Source organism: Larimichthys crocea, chromosome III (assembly GCF_000972845.2).
Source record: "Larimichthys crocea isolate SSNF chromosome III, L_crocea_2.0, whole genome shotgun sequence".
Taxonomy (NCBI): Eukaryota; Metazoa; Chordata; class Actinopteri; family Sciaenidae; genus Larimichthys; species Larimichthys crocea.
In genome coordinates this window covers 3,091,497-3,113,187 of record NC_040013.1, presented here as the reverse complement: position 1 = coordinate 3,113,187, position 21,691 = coordinate 3,091,497, and the positions used below count along the sequence as shown (strand labels likewise).

Here is a 21,691-nt window from a genome sequence, read left to right as displayed (position 1 = left end):
CAAATCAAATACTTTCATTCCACACAGACTCAGTCTCATCCTGTCAGGCAATTCAAACAAAAAAAAAACATAAAAACAACAACTCTGACTGTCTTCTGATTCCCTCTGGGATCACGCCTTACTCAAGACATGTGCACTTCTGGCACAGTAAGATGCTCTGAATTAAAAAGTGTGTGCTAAAGCGTAATCCCCTGCGACACACACACACACTCACACACACACTTCATGGGAGATAAATGAAAAGAACATTTTAACATTTCACTGCGAGCTGCAGCCTCGCAGCACTAGATGGCAGCACAGCCGCGCAGCAGCAGCTCCTCTCTCCCTCCTGATTGAATATTTAGACGTTCACACATTTCACTTGATCATTTGTTTGACATAACATGATTACACACAATGTCATATCTGTCCGTTCACCTGCTGTTAGATTGACGTGTTGCCTTGCCCTCAAACTCCTCACGTGCTTACCAACCTCCCGAGTAAGAGGAGAGAGAAAAAAAAAAAAAATCTAATAACATGGATGACTAACTGCTCAGCCTGCATGTCATGCTGTTGTGAGCTTGCACGAAAAAGAAATATACATAAATTAAAGTTGAGCTCTGACATCAACTCGCTGGCCTTTTCCTAAAACCAGCCTCTGGATGTGGAAAGAAAAAAAAGTCAGACTTTTGGAAGAGAATATTCCTCTTAATCCTCTGGACCTGATCGCAGTTCGCCAGGTAATTCCTGGAACTTGGCACTCTATCAGTGAAAGGGAAATTGGGCTTAAGATGTGGAGCCCCTCTGGTGTTGCAGGGAGTCTTTAAGAATGCTGAAGGGAAAGGCTTGGAAGTTTGATGTTTACAGTCTGTGCGACTTTACTTCTCAGGCTGCTGTTTCTGCTTTTCATGTGTAGGAACTCACACACTTTGGGTACTTGCATCCAGGACTCCCAAGAACCCGGCTCCCGTGTCCGAATAGATACCGTGGCTGTGAATACATTGCGTGGTATTTGGTGTATACATACTTATCTCACTCGGAGATTCCGGCCCATCTTGATTCATTCCATCGTGGCTGCCTGTGTTCCCCGGAGCGTGAGGGGGAGAAGCTTATCATCTGTCTCCTCATTTCATGCCCTGTAGCAGGCCGTCTTCAGCTATGGAACAAACTCAAGATGTAGCCGTCACCGACACACCTTCATTGCTACACAGGAGACATATAGGAGAAGCAGCGGCACACGTTTAATCATCATACCCAAAAAGAGAGTTTTTTTTTCGGGGTGCGATATCCACACACAAAATGTAACCTTTCCGCTGCAGCGTTTTCGGGATAAGGTGAGCCGGCTGCAACCTTAAAATGTGCTGTAAGCTGAGATAACCTATCCAATATCAGCAACTAATGAGGCAGAAAGAGGAGCTGGAGCAGACAGACACTATCATTTCAGCTCCATACGTTTTCTTGTGCAAGATAAGCTTTGTCAGAGGTCAGATAGTGTGTGATAGTTTGACCAATTTTCAGCACTATTTCTGGCAACGGCTGTCGATTTGATGGCAGTTTGGATTGCCGGCCGTGGTGAATGAGCAGCTGCACTGCTTTTGGCTCACAGGGGAAATCTGTTTGGGCTGCCTGGAGTTGAACTGCAGAGCACTTTTACTCCTGGTGAGAAGATTGCTCTCATGTTTTATTGAACGTTGCCCCCGGCACCTCTCATCCTTGACAATCTGATTCTACCAAGGTCTACCTCATGACCTTAATGTCCAACCAATGGGGTGTTGCAATTCACTCACACTGACCCCTCCATCAACCTCATCAGCCTCATAGGTCCTCTGGGTAGCATTTATGGGCCTCTCCGAAAGTGGATTAATATCGTCGCTGCCTGCCTGCCTGCATTCTACTTACCTGTCCTTGCACTTAAATAACCTGTCATCTTTGCCCTTTAGTTCACTTGTCCGATAACAGACAAGACCAGACATCACTTTATCATCTATTCCTGGTTCTCTTTCACGGTTATAGTGCGCAGCCAACAACCTCCTCATTCTGAGTATGTACAAACATATTAAATTTGGGTCAAGGCCTTTCAGCTTGCCAGCAACTGAAATAAGAGTCTGTCTAGTCTCCTTGTCTGACCTCTAGAGCTGTCACCTAAACTGTATTGTAGTAGAGATTTTAATCCACTATAGCTGTCATGGAGCCAGTAAAAAAACAAACCCAGTCCTCTGTTATCCATTTTACCACTTAACCTCTCCACCGTTTAAACAAAAAGCGGGAATACGGAGGAAAGACGGAGGTTATTCTTAGAGATTTTACAACTCCAAAGTGACAAAGAGTCTGCAGCTGCTATGGGGCAGTTATATTAAACCGTACCTTTGACCAAGTGAGGTGAAGCTGCAGTTCCTCAAACAGCCACTTGAGGCTGGTTACAAAACTATATTATATTTATTTATATATTAAAATGTTTAGAGCCTGGATTTGGTCTCTACAGCATAGGGGGATTTTCTATACATCTCATCTGTTCGAATTATAGTAAGGCTTATGCAAAATCAACTTCATGACAGGTGGGAGCTGTTACAGGTAGTTTGTTTGAGGAGCCAGCCCTCATTCAGTCTTTAGTTATGCTGCGTTCCAGACACCTTGAAATTAGATTCAAATCCATCTACCCTGACTTCACGAGGAAGCTGTCTGACGTCAGACAATCAAGAGGAAAGGAAGTTAGGATGAACCTTCCATACTCCATCTGACTGTTCAGTCGCCTTCGTGGCATCTTGAAATTCTGTATGCACATTTTTATAAATCCTGTCCAACCTTGCTCTCCCTTTGCTCCAGGAGATCCTGCCGGTCGATTCCCTGCCCAGTCTGTTTTTCTGCCACCAGCAGCCCCGCACCTCTCCTCTCCCATCCAGTCACTTAGTGCTTAAACTGCTCAAACTGATTCTGGACTCTGATTGTTGTGTTTGCGTTCTGCTACCATTCCCTATGACAGTAACCTCATGTGTCTGTTTCATTTACATATGCAAGGAGCCTGCACTGCTGACTGTTTAACTAGTGTTAGACAAAGTCAGGGGCTCATAACAATTCATCCTCTGGGGGCTGTAAATTAAAGGTGTAGTGGGTAAGATCTGGGGGCATTATTGGCAGAAATAGAATATAATATTCATAAGTATGTTTTCATTAGAGTTTAATCACCTGAGAGGACGAATCATTGTGTTTTCATTAACTTTGAATGAGACTTCATATCTATCTTCTGGGCGGCTGTGGCTTGGAGGTAGAGCGGGTCGTCCACTAATCAGATGATCGGCAGTCTGCATGTCGAAGTGTCCTCGGGCAAGATACTGAACCCCAGATTGCTCCTGAAGGCTGCACCAAAAACTGACGAGCAGTAGGCACCTTGAGTCATACTACGCCGTAGTTTCTTCAACATGCTTGGAAGGGGAGGTTGAGGCGAGCAGTATTCAGTTGGTTGCAACTTCATCAACCACATGCTACTAAATGCCACACACTGGAACTTTAAATGTCAATCTAGTGGCCGGTAAATCTGGCACAAATCCACAAATATCAACCGTAATGATGGCGCCGGAGGAAAAGTCAGAGCATGCCCCGAATAATTAGAATTCATCATCTGATATTTAACAAATATGTGTGTGTACAAAATCTCCATAAAAGTTCCATTCGTACAGCCTTGTTAGCAGAGACACGCATTTGAAATTAGAGATGAGCGAGACAGACGATGGGATCAGAACAAGTCTTCGGTGAGATATGTATTCTTAATTATGGCCTGAATACTGCATCACTGATTTCATTTCTTCTACAACCTCCTTAGGATAACTAAACTTGAAATTAATGAGACGATTATTAAAACATGGGGGATTCTGTGTGTAACAGATGATCTATGTGGGAGACAAACTAACTGTCTGATAATTGCCTCAGATGTATTCATTTCTTCTGTGGGCTTTAAAAGGAAACAAATCTTTAGATGTCGAGACCTTATTATTATTTTATGTCACTATTGTTAACATATTTCTTGGATAATTGTCAAGGCAGCAGCCTCCGGTAAAAATTATTGTCTCTCAGAGACATCAAAGCTTCCTCATTAGGCCAAAAAAAGAAGAGAAGAGAAACCACGAGGATGGAGAAATGTTTGCAGAGTGGGAAGCAGAAAGCAAACATCTGCTTTTCACCAGCTAGATTCCATCTGGTTTGAGCTTTTTTTTTTTTGAGACAGATGTGAGACTACACAGCGGGGTTACACTGGATTTTTGTCTTTAGAAATTTTGTCTCGGCTCAGCGATCCTCGAGATGCTATCACCATCAACTCAGGGGGAATCAACCAAATAAAAAGAACGATTCCTCCGGTAAAGAAGATTTCTTTGAAACAGGGGCGTCATTTATGCATTTAGATAAACAGTGTGCGCGTGAGGTGAAGAAAGCCATATGTCATAAATCTCAATCACACACCTCCCAGATTGGATCCCGAGAAAGTGACTCAATTTCGCTCAAAATGCACAAATCAACAAAACAATCCTCAGCCGCTTTGTGGGTTTTTTGTTGTAAACATCAATTCAGTCATCAATCAAGCGTGAGAGCCAATTTTCATGTAAAGTGGCTCTTCCAACTGTGTGCGTCTGCTTGTGTACGTTACACTGTGTTGCTGCAGCACCCCGTCCCGCCTGCCCTGGTGTGTCTGATTTCTCTGTTGTGGGATGGTGGGATTACTCTGGGGATTAGCAGGATACTGGCAGCACCCATCGATGGGACAGTGATGACAGTTTCCATCATGTAGTCCCCCCCGCTTCAACCACCCCCACCTCCACCCTCGAACAACTCCCCGGACTTAAAGTGGCACAAACAGCAGATTACACGAGTACGACAGCAGGGGAAGAAGTCACACATCCCACTGAGGAGATTAGGCTTGAACAAACTCTTCCTCGGCTGCCTCAGGGTTTTCAACCCAAACACGGAGAGCTGTCTCTCATGGCCCAGTTTGGGTTGGATTAAGAGGATGCTAGACGGCACAAGGGTTTGGAGAAAAACAACTATTGGTGTGCTATTCAAATAAGGGTGAACTAATACGCCTGTTTGCAGTTGTAAGCGTCACTATTTACACTCAAGAAAGAGCGTTGGCAGGACTTTCATCTTGTGTTTGTGCGGCTTACTCCACAAAAAATGATGCCAATGCACATTGGGCACTGTCAAAGACTCGAACATGGAATCACCTGCATGGCTTGATGCTTTGCATCTTTCTCTACAGCTAACTTGTACGCCTCTAGGACCCTGAGACATGAATGCAGACCAGGCTCCCGGGTGTATTTGAGCCATCTGAGCTGTGTTTGCTCAGGTCTCGCCTTTGTACCTTTCAAGTTTTACAGACTTGCTATTAATGTTTGGAGAGCGGCTTGTGTGGGAGCGCGGTGGAGGTTTGTACAGGCATGTAATATGAAAAGGACACAGAAGCCATTTCCTCTGTTATTTAATAGGAAGGAGCTTCCAGCATATCAAAGATTTGTCTATTGCTGTTTTATCCAGGATATAATAGAAAAACGTGCTTTAGCAGTAGAGGCCTTGTTATTCAACATAGCTTGAAGGTTTATTGGGTGAGAAAGTATAGACGGAGCCCTGTGCTGTAATTGCATGTAGTGACTGACATGCTTACAAAGGCTTTAGTGGGTGTAGTCAGATCTTATACGTCGCTCTGCGTTACATATTTATTTTACAGTGCGGTTTCTTGAATCATAGCCGCCACCACCAACTGTAAAATGCGTAAGGTTTCCACCAGACGACACTTTGTTGCTATCAAGGTCTTTTTGCTTTCGTCTGTGTGTCACCGACTCTGCTAAAGTCTTGTTTATTCTGGTTAATTGCCTGCCGTGTAGTACAGGACCTCAAGTATGTATTTAGAAAATTAATCTTAGTCTTAAAATTCAGCCTGATGCCAGGATTCATACGAGTTAATTAAACACCTTGAGCAGATTTGAATATTCAGCCTTCTTTTTTTTTTTCAAGGTGTTGATTTATCCGCTGAGAAACGTCGACACTTGTTAACTCAACAGAGATCAGGCGAACGAGTAGCATGGTGCTGATTTTCAACACATTAAAATGACAAAGTCTTCTAGAAAATTTATTTCTAGTGTATCAAAGGCCATCAATAAGAGAAAGCAACATTAAAACGTGGTAAGACTTTCACCTCCTCAGACACGTAAAAAGTCAATAAAAACAAACTCAAACGTGTCAAAATCAGCCGTGCGATGAAAAGATGAACAAACAAAAGCTGCATTTTGCTTCGTTTTCACGGCGAGTATCGAATCCGACTGTCCTGTGCGAGTCAGGCATGTTTGTTTTATGGCTGTTGTTTTATTCTGTGCTGTTTTTATTCATTCCATTTTCTTTAAATTGGTTCATATTCGGAAGAAACTGTGGTCAGACATGAAGATGCAGGAGGGAGGATGTGTTTGGGTTATGGGGGGTGAGGGGTGGATTGATCTGTGTGATTATATTTTTGCACATTGTTGCATTATTCAGCCCCGAAGGTTGTTATGCTACAAAACCAATAAAGATAACCTTGAAAAAAAGTTTCTAGAGTTTGCAACATTTTACATATATACTGTATATCTATATAACTGACGTCTTCATTAGTGGCTGATAAACCATTTGCTGATGTTTCAAAAATCTAATAATCCATCAATAACAACAACAAAACTTGGTTTGCTAAAACCTTTAAGCGGGTATTTATTCTCCTCAAACTTTGTCTGTCTGGTTTGTTTTGTCAGTTCCTGGGAGAGAGAAGAAAAAAAATCACAAAAAGCTGCAAACGTCTGGACCACACTGCATATTTTTAAACTATTTATTAAACAGAATAGAGTGACATTTGTGGAAATGAGCTCATTTGATTTGCTGCCAAGATTTAGAAGATACCACAAGCTTATGAAGCGACAACCAGCAGCTGGCGAGCTTAACTTAAACAGCCTGCGTAAAGGTAGAATCCAGACCGGCCTTATTAACATTAACCCTCCTGAGATGTATGAATCAAACAAATAGAGATTGTGTTACCTTTACAGGGCCATGATAGCTGTTGCCCCAACCAGCAACCTCCGTGAGGCCAATGTGGAAGTGCCAAAACTGCAGTTCCTCAAACATCCACGTCCAGAATGTCACGTGAAAGATATCTGTCTCATCACCATTACCACTCCTAGATAGATTGAGCTACTATCCAGTGTTTCAAAGGTGGTTCTCACTCTAAGCAATGTATTTTTCTGAGCTTCAAAACGACTCTTTAGAAACCTGCGCGTGGCGTCACGTATACGCTGTCCATTCTTTATACTGTCAGCGCGTTGCCCCCTGTGTCCAGTCTTTATACTAATCTAGAAGAAGCTAAACGGCCACTGTCAGCTGGCAGCTTCCTTGCTATCAGACAGTCATGACAGAGGTATCAATCTTCTCATCTAACTCCTGGCAAGAAAGATGAATGATCAAGACGGCAAATTAGAAAGTGAGAAACTCACTTGAAGGATTACTAACATTTACATTATTATCACGCAGAATCACCCGGCAGACGCCGTTAGTAAAACTCAACAACAACTGATATAGGACCACTGGAAAGGCCGAATGAAAGACATATACAAGAGTATGCAGATTAAATCCGCACATAAATACTCTATGACTATATATATCCAACGTCAAATGGTTAGGAACAAAGTTATTGTAAAGATATGTAAATCTGAGTGCACTCACTTTCTGAGTTTGCGACGAAAATGGGAATGGAAACATTAGAGCGTCGCGTGTGGCTAAATGCACCTCAGCAGAAGCTACCTCTATCTGTCAAACAGAAGGATGATGTACATTGAAAACACATTCCCTTCCTCGTGGCACTCACATCTATCACCAGTTTATGGCCACTCTCCCCACTCTAGCACGTCTCTGCTGTGACATCCATCTATGTCAACGTCCTAACTTGCATATCCGGAGGCCTGTGTTGTTTCTCTGTCCTTTAAGTGTTCATAACATATTCTTGACAGGCGTCGCCATATGTTTTCTGTGCATCTGCAAGCTGTTGTGGATGTTTCTTATGGAGGGAGGTCACCAAATTCAGTGTTTTTTGTTTTTTTGCAGGGGCTTAATGCCGTCGTAAAATGATGTGTGACACTTTTGACAAGTGGTTCTCCTTAGGTGCTACATAAGGTGACTAAAAAGAAGCTGTTTCCTTACAAGAGCATGCTTCTGCTACTTTAATGAAGATTCGGTTGGGAGATCATTCAACCGTTCAGCTGCCAATTCCGCAAGTCGAAACTGTTTAATTTACATAGCAGAGGGAAATGTGGCTCTTTCAGCCGAATGTCATGAAATATTTGTATTTGTACGCATACATGACGAGTATTCCTCTCCATGCAGTCTCCGGTTCTGGGTTTTGTGAGTGAACGCAACATTAAAAGGTGCATCTGTAGAATTACAACAACTTCAGCACCAGGTTTGGCGGCTGCAGGGGGGGAGGTAAATCTCCTCAGCCTTTCTTAATACACAGTGTAGTTGCTGGCTCTCTCTCTATGTGAGGAGCAGGTAAATAAGAAAGGATCTAAATGATCCTACGGCAGCACTACAGCATACTGGAGCAACCCCAACACACAGATGCTGCTGCTGCTGCTGTTGCTGCTTATCACTGTGCTGCAGTGCTGGGGAGGAGCTCAAATAAGCTCACAGCAGTAGCTTGTGGCAACTTCCTCTTGTCTCCAGATACTGTGAGGTTTGGTCACACACTCTGCGTGTTGATATGTTGGTTAATCCTCTTTATTAGTCAATAAAGCGCCATTACATCAAGTACAAGTCTGCAAAAAGTAACTTTTGTTGGAGTGAAAGAAGTCAGTGCGTGCACCAAGTTCAAATGAACTGTGAATATTAATACTGTGCGTTCCCAAATCGTGCAAAAACAGGGTGTTGCATGAATCCCACGCAGCATGTGTTGTGCGGACAGATGCATGAATATAAATTCAGATTCATCAGATTTCCTGTTAACAAAACGAGCTAAAAATGAGTTAAAAACCTGATAATTTCTGATGCAACTGACCTGCAAGCAATACCCCAAGTCACTCACCTTTTGCTTTAGAAGCAACTCTTAACCATCAGAGGGCACTAAAAACCCACCTGATGCTCTCAACCTCAAACGCAGAGGCCGTTTCCATCTAAACACAACCAGAACTAAAGACAACGCTTCTTTTCATATGTAAAAACAGGGTGCTCGAGTTCAAGTCTGCTTGTATTATGTTCAACAAGATTAATCTTTAACCAGTCTCTGAATTCTGAACGGTAATAATGAGGTATGTGTGATGTAATCATGTCCTAATTAGCCTCATTTGTCCTGGTTGAATATTAAATGTAATTATTACAAAGCACTCTTTCCTCCTCTACCAGTCAAGGTCTGTGACAAGGTTGCACAATTCTTTTGGCTGTCAGCGATGAAAATCAGACATAATTTGTGAAGAATAATAAACTGTTGATGTTAAATAAAGCAGGAAATTGAATGAAATTGTGCTGCAGAGAATTATGGAAATTTAAAGAGAAGCTTAAGTTCTTTTGTTTCCAAATGGTGAATTGGTGATGCAGTTTGTCTATATTAGTAGACTTCCATCCAAATTAATCATCAGGTGTATCAAAAATAGATTACATCTTCAGGAAAGTATTAATTTTTACACCTGAACGCACTGTAATCTTTAATTTTTCATCAGCCTGAGCATATTTTCACAACACTGAGAGGTTTGTCAAGTGACTTCCACTACATCCACTGCTGGATCCATCATGGCTGCACACTGCACACTGACTCTGGGTCAACATACAATGAAATCCCACACTAAGAGGTCAAAAATCCGTGGACACTAAATGCATCACGTTTGGTGATTTCTTCTCAAAGCGACGCAGGGTTAATCCCACCAGCTGCGCACTGGACGTCGCTTCCTGAGCGGATGAACAGTGACAGATGATGAGTTTAGTGCCCTGAGGATTGCGCACAAGACAGTCAGTGATCTGCTAACAGCCGTTTAACAACGCACCGAGTCCCAGCCGCGGCGGCAGACCGGGAGACTGCGGGAGTCTCAGTCTGGAGGACTTGTTGAGATAATTCGCTAAGAGGGTTAATATCGATCGAAAAAAGGAACCTTCTCCGTCACACAGCATCTTCTCACCGGACACAAAGTCTTCAGGAGAGGCGTCTCCTGGCTCGTTACGCACAACTTTTACGCACAACCCTGCCGATGAACAGACCTCGACGCGCTTTCCATGTCACTTGCAGCACGGAATACTACTTCATACTCCCACAGGTGTGATTATGTGAAGTGAGCTGCGAACTGCAGAGATGGATGAAACGTTCAGCTTCATGCTCCGCTGAAACAAGACAGACACCACGGAACACTGGGGGAACTTGTCTGGAACGGCGAGCCGCACCGGGTGCCAAAATGAGCCTTTGCTACCGGAGCTGGAGGATCTTACAGATATTCTTTGCGACAATTACAGCAGTCCTCACGCAAGGTAAGCGACCCCGGGGGAGTAATTGGTTTGCGTTCTGCATTGTGTTCACCAGGGACGAGCATAGGAGCAGCTTATGCCAAAGCGCAATGAATTAACCCGAAGCCCCCTGAGGGGCTGTCTCTCATACAGTGTGTGTACACTGCATTTAATGATCACAGCTGAAAACAAATGAGCTATCTGTCCATCTTATTAATGATGGAGGGAGGTGGGCCTTCACTCAGCAGTGCCATGCCAGCAGAAACATTTTTTTTTCTTCTCTTCAAGTATAAATAATACATAAACGTCCTCATTTGTGCCACAAACTTACATCTAGTGAGCTTAACATGTACTGTATGTGTTTCACTTGTGGTGAGGGGGTGTCACAGCAGTGAGTGGGATATAGAAGATTCAGGATGAGATTGGTGAGTAGTAAAAAGGACTTGATGGTTATATTACAACTTGAGTCGTGCCTGAACGCTCAGTGCTTTGCCTCTCTCTGGGAAGTAACACTTTCCTCCCCACCCTCCTGATAGACAGTTTACCAGAATCCCAATGAGGCAAACGAGGAGAGGACAATCTAAATCGTCAACTTTGATAATAAAAAAGCACGTCACAAAGGCGTTTACTGTAAAGCCCATAACTGCCTCGTAGATGGCTATTTCCAGGGAAGGCAGGCCGGCTGATTTATGGGGATAAAAAGATGGAGAAATTGTGATTTTTTTTTTTTTTTTTGTTAAAGCAGCTTTAAGAGTCTCATTGGACAGAGCAATCCCCACCAATCACTGCACAAGCTTAAGTCTCTCTCTCTCTCTCTCTCCTCTTGTCCTCCCCCACCCCTCTCACCATACCAGGCCATCAGAGCACATGCTATATGATCATCTCTGTGTGAAGCTCGATGTACGATGAGAATTTGCTGCTACGAGATTTGACTGATCAGAAACGTCGTCATCTAACATTTATCCTGGAAAGTGCACATTACTGCCGGGCCTGTTCTGCAGCTCGGCTGTTGTCAGCACATAACTCACTGTCGTAATAACATAAAGTAAATGGTACAACAACAAATCTGCAGGAGAGTGGTGACCACAGAACACAAACCACCCCTGACTCATCATTTTAAGTCAAGTTTAATGTGTGCTGCAGGTTGTAACGACCTTAAAATTAGCACAAGCTCTTGTCATTTAATGTTACCACAAGGCTTCTGTGCTGCAGACGACACAGCTTGTACACACAATATGTCTTCCAGACCTTTTTTTTTTGTATCCCCACTTTCTAGCTGACCTTTTATAATCAGCCACAACACTGAAAGATACTTCAAGTCTTTGCAACTTTGCAACAAAACCCCCTAGCGGCTCGTCTCTCCTCTGTTCTTTTACCGCCCCAAGATGACTGCTCAGTTTGTCCCACAAACTCAAATCTTTGTTTTCAGGGGACCGATATATCAGCAAGCTGTCAGATCCTAATGAGACTTTTTTTGGTGCTTTATTAAAGGGAAGATGTATCGCAAAGGTCAGCCGGGTAAAAGATAAAAACACACAGTGCTAATATCAGTTGCAGAGAATGTTGTCCGCTACAGGTGCTTAATTAGTGCCATTAGTATCTGGGCCATTTGCCAACCGTTCCCTCCTTTTTATAATTAAACTATTACCAGAGATGTGACCTATGAGCAGAACATAAAAAGTATTAAAAAAACCTTTGTGTGAAAGAGAAACTCTGAGACACAAACAGCTCATTTTATCTCTCGATTACCGACTGAAACGCAGACATCCATTGTTGTCTTGTGTGGAGCTGGTGGTGGGTGGTGGTGGTGGTGGTGCTATTGGGAGTCGACTCACTTCTGCAAGCTGTTTTGCACATATGGTAAAAGTCATTACCGCACATTAGAATTCAAAGAGGCTGCTCGGGCTTTTGCGCATTTTAATAGAATAATACAAAGATTGATTACAAGCGGACAAACAGTGCTAAAAGACAAACACATGGAAAATAAGTCAGCTGACGTGCCTGTGAGACAAACTGCAGGGCAAAATACAGCTCATTACATACAAGAGTGTTTTTTATTGAAACTGGTGACGAGGAACATTATTTTGAAATGGATCCGCGAGCCAAATCTCTGTTACTGTACTATACTTTTCAAAGTTAAACACCGGGTTTAGCTGCCAAATCTCTCATTGAACTGAGAGATAACGTACACATGAAAAGCTCCGTTACAAAAAAAAAAGTCATTTTGAAAAGAATATCTCCACCTGAAGTTCATTTTCCACCATCACTCAATGGCACGGTAATATTACTTTCAAATGATGATGAAAAAACAACAACTCCTGAATCTAATTTCATACACAGAGACACAAAGATTTGATTAACATTGTACGATTCAAAGCTCGACATGAAGAGAATCTACACATGAAGCACTTAACCTACATACTGTGGATGGGGGGAAAGAAGCGTCTGCATGGCAACACCGATGCTCTCTGACCGAGCCAAGAAGTGAAAGGAAAAAGCTCAGGGTCTTCAAAATGAGTGATTTGAGAGGCTGGAACAGCTGGTGCAGTGGATTTGCTCTCATGTTTATCAGTCGAGGGCAGGACTCTCATCATGATGAGAGGACCATAAAAGTTGAGTTGTGTCTCACATTGGCTACTTGTTTAATATCTGAAGTATTGGCAAAGGAGTGCCTGCAAAGTGAACACAGCGTGCTTCATTCAAACGCCGTCGTTTGGGGGGTTTTATCCAATGAAAAGCACGTCGAAGAAGAGGAAGAAGAACACAGGCGATCCATCAAAGCTAACTGTAAAGGGATGCTCTTGCATGTGATGTACTTTGTTGCCACGTTTGGTGGTGCGTTCTTTCCTCCTGGAGGCTACAAGACAGTTTATGTTCACTCCAGCCGGAGCTGCTGCCAGCTCTGGTATTAAACAGCACATCTGTCACTGTGGACACTGGTAGGCTAAGCCAGGACAGCCCCTGTTCCCAGCTCCCAGTCTCTCATGCCCACTCTGCAAACATGACTGACACTCTTGTCTCTGTGTGGGAAAGACAAAATATAATAAATAAATAAATAATGCTGTTGTCTTCTTCCGAGGACAGCCGGGTTGACATGGCCGTGACACATACAGTATAGTTATTGCCGTGTGAACTGTCAGGCATGTCGTGACAGCCTCTTTGCTGGGTTGGATGAGGGAGGATGAAAAAGCAGACCATGATGGACGGACCCGTTAAATGCCAGCAACCATGAGGGACAAGACGACTGATACTGACACAGAACAGGCTTCCTCAATGGACAAATAATTAATAATTCAGTGACACACAGAGCTCTAACTGACATCTTTTGTCATCATTTCACCAATACATCTCGCACACATGTACAGATAGCAGTGTATAGTTTTGGGATGATGGTTTGTTTAGGTCTGAGATGCTGCTGAAGCAGTTTTCTCACCATGCAACATGCAGCTTCTTTCACTCTGCGATAATCTGCAGACTGTTTTTGTGTCCTTAATTCATCAAGTAGGGCAATTAGCCACCAGATAAACAGTGCACGCTCAGGTCGGGGCCGCCATAATCTTCATAATTCTATCAAAATAGATGTTTAATGGGGACACGTGACGGCAGAGTGACCTCTGCCTCATCGTTAAGCTTTAAACCAGATCAGATCCACGCTGTTGATTTGTTCACTCATATATAAAAATGTGATTCATTTGTAATCAGTATTTAATAGTAGACTAGTAATCCTTGTATAAGTACAGTGTCCAGCACAAAGCACCTGATGCATAAAAACCCATCTTACTGAATAATATAACATTTTTCTGTCCGTATTCCTGCTCTGGTTCACTTAATATTTTCATTAGAATCTGCTCCCATCATGTTTTACTTCTTCTCTCACCGGATTCTCGTTTTTCATCTTCTCATTTTTCTCCTTTTCATCGAGGATCTGCTGGGTAGTCGCAGCCTGCTGACAATCTGAAAAGCCATTTTTAATCCCAGTTTTTTTTTTTTTGATGGCTGATTTCCACCTTGTGCCAGATGTATTAGATCCCCACCTTCCCCTCATCATGTCAGAGAAAACAGGTCATCCATGAGGGAGGTGAAACTGGGGCGGTGGAAAGGAAACTATGTACATACAGTACTATAACATGACGGGCAGCATTTTTAATGAACATTTGACATTTTGCGTGGTGTGACAGTAAAGAGCTTTAAAAAGTCAATTCTATGGGAAATGAAGAAACAGGTGTAATCCCCCTGTGACAGGACGTTAGATGGTCAGGGTGTTGTAATTTTGTTGGACTTTGTAAGAGCAGCGTATTACTTTGTATTCATGTTGTAAAAGAGAGATTTTCGAGCCTACTTACAGCTCAAACATGTCAACATTCACATAATCTAAAGTTATTAGAAAACCATCAAAATGACGCCACCTGCCATCAGATAACTAGTGGACAATATCCTCGCTCTCCTCCCGACAGTAACAAAGGGAGAGGCGTTATCTGTTATCACGTTGAAAGACGCGGACACATCATTTATTTTACAAGCACGGATCAGGTGAACACGCCCGGTTGGTGCCGATGTCCTTTGGTGGTACCATGTTGGTTTTAATCGGCTAAATCATCAACAATAAGACTCCTCCACATGTGGCTCGCCTGCTGCTGCTGCTGAGAAAATTGAGGATTTTGCGGCGACTTCATAGAAATACTTGTGTTCCTGTCTGATACAGTGAGAGAAACAAAAGAGAGGCAGGGTGAGCAGGTGTGTGTGCAATAAGAAAGAGAGTTTGTGAGTAAGCACTAAAATAAGGTGGGGAATTAAAATGGCAAAAAGACAAATAACATACTGGAAATATGGTAATGTATTCAAAACAAATATAATATCCATCCTGCAAACGCTGCAACTGGTCCTCAATATGTGTTCACTGACCTTTCCTGTACAGGTTGTTTAATTAAAACTAGAAGAACTATTGTTTTTTAACAGTTTACAACAACTTTAGCTCAATGCCTTGCTCAGGGAACCCCCCGACCACCGATCCATGCCAAGAGAAACATAAAAGTTCGTAAACAACTCAAATAATTTGTGTACGGTCCCTTAGCAGAGCTGCAGAGTTCACCGTTGCCAGAGGAACTAAAACGCTCCCGAGCTCCTCTTGATGTTCATTTACATTACTCCACCTATGTGCTCCATTACAGACAATTTTATGGTGAAGCTCAGAGGCCTTTTAGTGTAATACCATCAGGCCCCACTCAGTTGATCAGTTGGCCTCGGCTGACTCGTGCGCTCAAAAGGTTTAGTTCCTGAAACACTGCTGGTGTATTTCATTAAACGTGGAAGAGAAGTGAGATCATCGCTTCTAGAATCCGAGTGAAGTGTGGTAACATAAATTCCTCTAACAAGCAAAGTGTCATTTTTTAATGATAAATATCTTGCACGTTTTAAATATTCTGCATACTTTTGCACACAATCTGCTGAATGCTTTTCACAGCCCTGCACAAAACTGTGCAGCTCTTTTCATTTAAAGATGAACACATTGTATTGCATGTGAAAATCTATAAACCTCTTTCTAAATTCTTTTTCTCCCTCACAGATTTGAGCAGTAAAGAGCTGATGGACAGTAAAGGCCCAGTGCCCAGTGCCTTCTTGCCGGTCAACTACGAGGTACGTGATGCGGACTACCTCTTCCTAAAGGAGGCTGGGCAGGACTTTATGAGGAACTCCAGCATGCAGAGTCACACGCAGCCCTTTGTTATCTTAAGAGCCAGTCGCCAGCCAGCTGTCAATGCCAGCTACGGCACTATGTCCACGGAGCAGCTCGTGCCTCTAGATCTGGTCCAGTCGGTTCGGCTCTTCAACGCTCCGGAGGTCTTTACGTTTAATTGGAAAATCCAGGCCTTCATGCTGACGCCTCGGGTTTTCTCCTCCAAGCCCAAAGTGCGGGTGCTCTTCTACGTGGCGGGAAGGGACTGGGGCAAGGGAGAAGGAAGTGTGGATGAGCTACCGTGTGTGACGGCGTATGCTTTCTGGCAAACTCAGGAGGTGAGGGGTTCCTGTGCAATGGGAGGTGAAAAGGGAACCTGCATGGCCGAGCTGGCGCCTCCACCTGGATGGTTTGCTCAGGGGTCAGAGGGCACCAGCAGGGAGAGGCAGGATCCATCTACCGGGAACCCTGTGGAGCTGTACTACCAGGCACAGCCTAAAGTAAACGGGAAGTGTAATTCTGTGGATGGAAGTCGTTGGGGTGGCTCGCAGCAGCAGCAGCAGGCAGAGTACGTTCCCGTCACTCCCATGCAGAGGATTGGAAGCGTACGTCTCCTGCAGGTGCCTAAAGGGATGGCAACACTCTCTCGGCTCAAGCTTGGCAATGCCATCGTCATTCGGACATCCTCCAAACCGCTGAAGAAGACTGATATCGCCACCTTCTACATACTCATGGCCAGCTCGGCTCAGCTCACTAACTTCACTCTCAGGTAAGACTGTGTTTCCTGTTGTCACAGTTTGTAGAGGTCGGGTTGGCTTTACTGTAAAGACACATATTCCCCCGAGGTGGCATACTGCCATCACTTCTTCAGAAGGCACTGCAGGCCAAATTAATTAGTCATTTAGAATTGAATACAGGAAACTACTCACTAGCAGTCCTCTTCTCTAGTTCTTGCACAAAACCTGTGCCATCAAAAAATAAGTGGAAATTACAGGAAATGAGATTCTGCAGGATTACGGCGTTTCTCTGAAAATACGATGAGGTTCACTGTCTTTCCGGGAACTGTAAGCGCGGCTCGAGGACACTGAAGAGCGGGAGTCATCGAGATTGACACGGATCAAATGAAATCACGTGCAGCTTTCGACTCATTATTGCTCTGCTTTAAATGGTATGCATTATGTAGATATAACACAGGTCCCACAGATCGGTATTGAATGTATGGAGATCATGGGGATTACCAGCTAAACTCAATTTAATTTAAAGGCTCTTTTTTTTTTTTATTTCGCTAAATGTTCCTACCATCTTACAGCTCATCAGGTCTTTGTCCAATTATCTATAGCTATTTTTAAAGAGATATACTTGTATTTTTCAAAAGAATGAATTATTCTCTGGAAGAAAAGGCAAATATGAACGAACAGAAGAGAGAAAAACAGGATTTAATCGGTTCTCACCGCTTTTCCCTAAGATGTCAGGTTGTTACTCTCATCTTCAAGGTGAAACGATGCAACATGGAAGACAACTGGATTTGAATTAAACGCCTCCATCTCGTTCTCGACGTTTCATCGACGGTTTTCATGGTCACCTGGCGCCACAATGCCTTTTTATTATCGCCGAGCAGACGGAGATCAGAGAAGCATGCTGCGGCGTCGAGGTTAGCTGTCAGAGCAGACAAGTGGAGATTTACGCCAAATTGATTAGAGCATATACTTTTTATTATTGTTATTATTCAAACATTATCTGCTTTGCTCCAAGCCGATGAATAATGGACTGTCAGGAAAATGCATTTTTTTTTCTGGCATGTCTCAGTTATTCAGTTTTTGTAGATTTGGATCAAGAGTAAAATCCGTCATAAATCATTCAGATGTGCTTTGGATTGACATCATGTGAAAAAAATGACCTGTGTCTGCAGTGTTGTTGGGAGATGTCCAGTTAGGTGTCCTGACCTAAGCAATAAACTTAACAGGAAAGTACTTCCTCCGCAGATTGAGAAACGCTGGCGTACACAATCAATATCTGCAGAAAAATAAATAATTTCAGAGTTTCCTCCGCCTTGACTTGTTCATGCATGCTTCAGTGGAGGTGAGCAGGTGAGGAGACAGTCATGGATTATTAATTCCCTTTTCACCTGCTCCTGCGTTCACTCGCTTAGACAGTCACTTACTTGGACCGATTGTGAATGCAGGAATAGGTAAATATTGATTGAGCGGACAGCTGTGCATGGGTGCACAAGTCCTCCACGTCAGCTGATTCTCTGCAGAGCATTCGCTCTCAGGTATTCAGTTCTTTTCTGGCGTGCCGAATGGAAATAAAAAAACCGAAACCCAGTGTTGAAGGTGTTTCGTCCGACATTTCATGGTTTGTCAGGAGTTTCTGAGAATCCTTAACTTGCATAACAGACCTCTGCATTCATATTTGAATGATTTGGACCGTGTATTTTTGAATAAATTAGCTGCTTTTCTTTCCTCTCTGTCTCTCCGATGTTTGCTGAGGCAAAGAAACCAAAAACAGAAATCCTGATTTCCCCTCTTCAATCTGTCACTTTTAATCGTTGCTGCTTTAATTTGTTTTTCTCAGACGCACACGTTTCTGAACAAAAAGCAGATAGCAGAAATGTTGCCTCTCCTCTATCTTCTCTTCTCCTTCTCTTCTCGTGCTTCTCCTCCTCCCCTCTCGGTTTCCTTTCTGTTGTTTTCCTGCCCTCTCACCGCTTGCAGATTGGCAATCTTGTTAGGAGACTTCTTAGTAATTAAACTTGTGCGATTGACACTTTGGTGTATTGGTGATTAAAAATTCTCTGAAATTCAATTTTTGTTTCGATAAACCTGACATGATTCACTCACTCTTCGTCACTCACGTAGTCAGCGCCACAGTGCCACCCTCCCCCAGCTTATCAGCACATTAACAAGCCCTGTGCATCCGGTCCTCAACAGCTGTCTGTGTGCTTTATCACTGTCTGAATGTCCCATTAAGCTTTGCTTAATACTCTCTCATCAGCATGATAAACCTGTTATTGATGTCTATAGCTGGAGTCAAGGGACACACAAATTGGAGGTTGATTGAGAAAAAGACAAGCCACACCTGTCCATTCCGGCAAAATGAACCTGTCATTCTCAGCGAGAGTTTGATAAAGGTCACCGATAAAGTATTGCACCGCCATCATCACGCTGCCAAGTGAAGGGTAATTAGATGATCCTTTTGGTGTGTTCTCAGGAAGTTGAGTGGCAAGAGTTTCTTTCTAGTTTTTTATTTTTGTTTTCTCTCCAAACCACTTAAAAGTCAGCGATGGAGCACAGCGGATTCTCGAGTTCTCGAGTTTTTTTTGGGAGAGTTTGGGTTACTTGAAGTGGAGTTGTATCATAGACAGGATAAAGAATGGTCGTTGTATCTGTGACGTCACCCACAGGTTTCTGAAGCTCTCTTCACAGCAGCACACACACACACAGATGTTACCAATGATACTAATTAAGCTTCCACTCAGGTCAAAGTGAGTCAGGGTGCTGCTGAGGTGCATGTTGGCTCACTGGAACGGCTGTGCTACAGTTAATTTGTATCATTGGGAGCATCTGCATTGACCATTTCAGGTCAGAATGTCTTTTTGCTTTGAAAAAGGTCTATTAGGTCACTCTGCCTGCAGTCCTTCCTCTGCTGCCTCCTGGCTAATCTAAAAATCAGCAAAGACGTGGATCGTTGTGGACCTGAGGCAAGCTGAATCATGCCTGGGTGCTCAAACAAGCCACCTGTTCAGCGGGTCAATTAAATATGAATTCAGCCTCGGTACAGTTGTCATGAACGGGGAAATTCGATTTAAAGACTAAAACTGTATTTTTGTACCAGGCTGTAAATGTCACAGAGAGGGCAAGGGCTCATGAGTGGACCCAAATGCAGACACAGGTATGTTCACAGAAGATAACTGTAATACTCAGGAGCTGAATTAAAAAAAGGTAAACACAAGACAAACTAAAAGGCAGCTGGTGATCAGGACAAAAACATACAAATTCAGTCAGAAAAATCTGAAGCTAAGAACTAAACCAGGAAGAAACACAGGACACCAGGTGAAACTACTCAGGGACAGGTGCACAGACAAAGACAGGCAGGTAAACAAGGCACGAAGTAGAAATGCAAGACAGAGAACTACAAAATAAAACAGAAAACAAACTCATATCTGTCACATAAAACGTGTTTATTTCTACTGCGAATTTAAATATTTTAACATGGGGGCTTATGGAAACTGACTCGTTCTGAAGAAGAATCATGTGTGATCTCTATATTTTGAATATTTTCAGCGCCTTAGTGACAGAAGCCATAACGTCACCTCGTAGAACACAGAAGTTGCTGGTCCACTGAAACTAGTTTCTTCGACTTGGATGTAAACTAATGCTAGTTAATGCAAATCTGCGAGGTGTTTATTTCCCCCCTTAGACTAATACTGATTGTTTTTGGGTAGCTAAAATATTTTTCGCTGCCCTCGCCAGCATTTCATTGTTTACCGTCCTCCTGTCTGCTTCTCCAAACTGGGGGCGTGCCAGCCGCCGTCTACTGTAGGTAACTGTGGATAAGTGCCTCATCCAGCCACACTTCAAATCACACAAACTATCGCTTTAAAGGCAGAATTGTGGCAATAAATAAACTGGAGCCTCTGTGTCAACAGGGCGCCGTGTGAGTGAGCTCTTCAACCGGGGAGCCTAATCATTCATCTGTGTGACAAATAGGACTTTTACATCCATTTTTAGTGCCGTGTTGCTTGCCATCTGGCAGGAGTGCTGGCACGAACGTCTCCCCCAACTCCCTAAACTGCTCCATAAGTACGATAAGCACGTTGCCGATGGCTGGCCATCAGACTGGCTAAACGGTGGACATTTGCCTGCATAATTAACGATTGCATCTGTTTCCGATTGCGCCGGGGTTCACCGGCGGTACCGTGGCCCCGCAGTGATGCGCTCACGAAGCCAGAGATGGGAACACAAATTATATCAGGGAAGTAATCACAAACACTATGTAGCGTCTCGATAGCCTGTGATGAAATGCATCTGGGCCAGGCTCGCAGAGGATAAATGCATCTCGTAGATGTTTAATCAAATTCAGTCTCTGTTTCATTGCATTATGTATTCGCTTTTTTCTTTTTTTTGAATTGCCTCATTGTTTTACTTTCTTTACTTGGCCCACGACTCTGTGATCCTTCAAACAAGTTTAAAGAAAACAGCAGTCCACAAATAAAAGAAAGGAACTGCCTAAAAAAAAACCCAAGACGGTCTGCTTTGAGTGTGTTTGACAGTGTGTGTGTGTATTCGTGTAATCGTTTGTGTGTGTGTGTGAGAGTGAAAGAAGAGTATGTAAAAGGTGAAACAATAGTGCCACTCAAGCCATGGTCAGAAGTGAGATGGATGGCAGGTGCAGCACCTGAGAGCTGCTTTTCTCACACACTGTCAGCTTCGGTCTCCACAGCCATCCATCTTCTCTGCCCTGGTGCCTCCCCCTGCCGGCTACCTCCTCAGGGTCTGCTATCCAAAGCCATGGACACTGGTTCCTGCTCCCAACCACTCAGAGGGGAGAAAGAAAAAA

The 21,691-nt window shown here is 43.4% G+C and overlaps 1 protein-coding gene across 1 annotated transcript in view; it reads left to right on the top strand.

Moving 5' to 3' along the window:
- The first annotated feature begins 9,967 nt into the window (after window positions 1-9,967).
- Window positions 9,968-21,691, top strand: part of LOC104923093 (transmembrane protein 132D) — a 30,817-nt gene continuing 19,093 nt past the window's right edge. Inside the window, exons 1-2 of the mRNA XM_010736083.3 lie at window positions 9,968-10,482; window positions 16,022-16,901. Of these exons, the coding sequence (XP_010734385.3) occupies window positions 10,314-10,482; window positions 16,022-16,901 (1,049 nt within the window). The 5' untranslated portion in view covers window positions 9,968-10,313. The remainder of the gene's footprint in view (window positions 10,483-16,021; window positions 16,902-21,691) is intronic.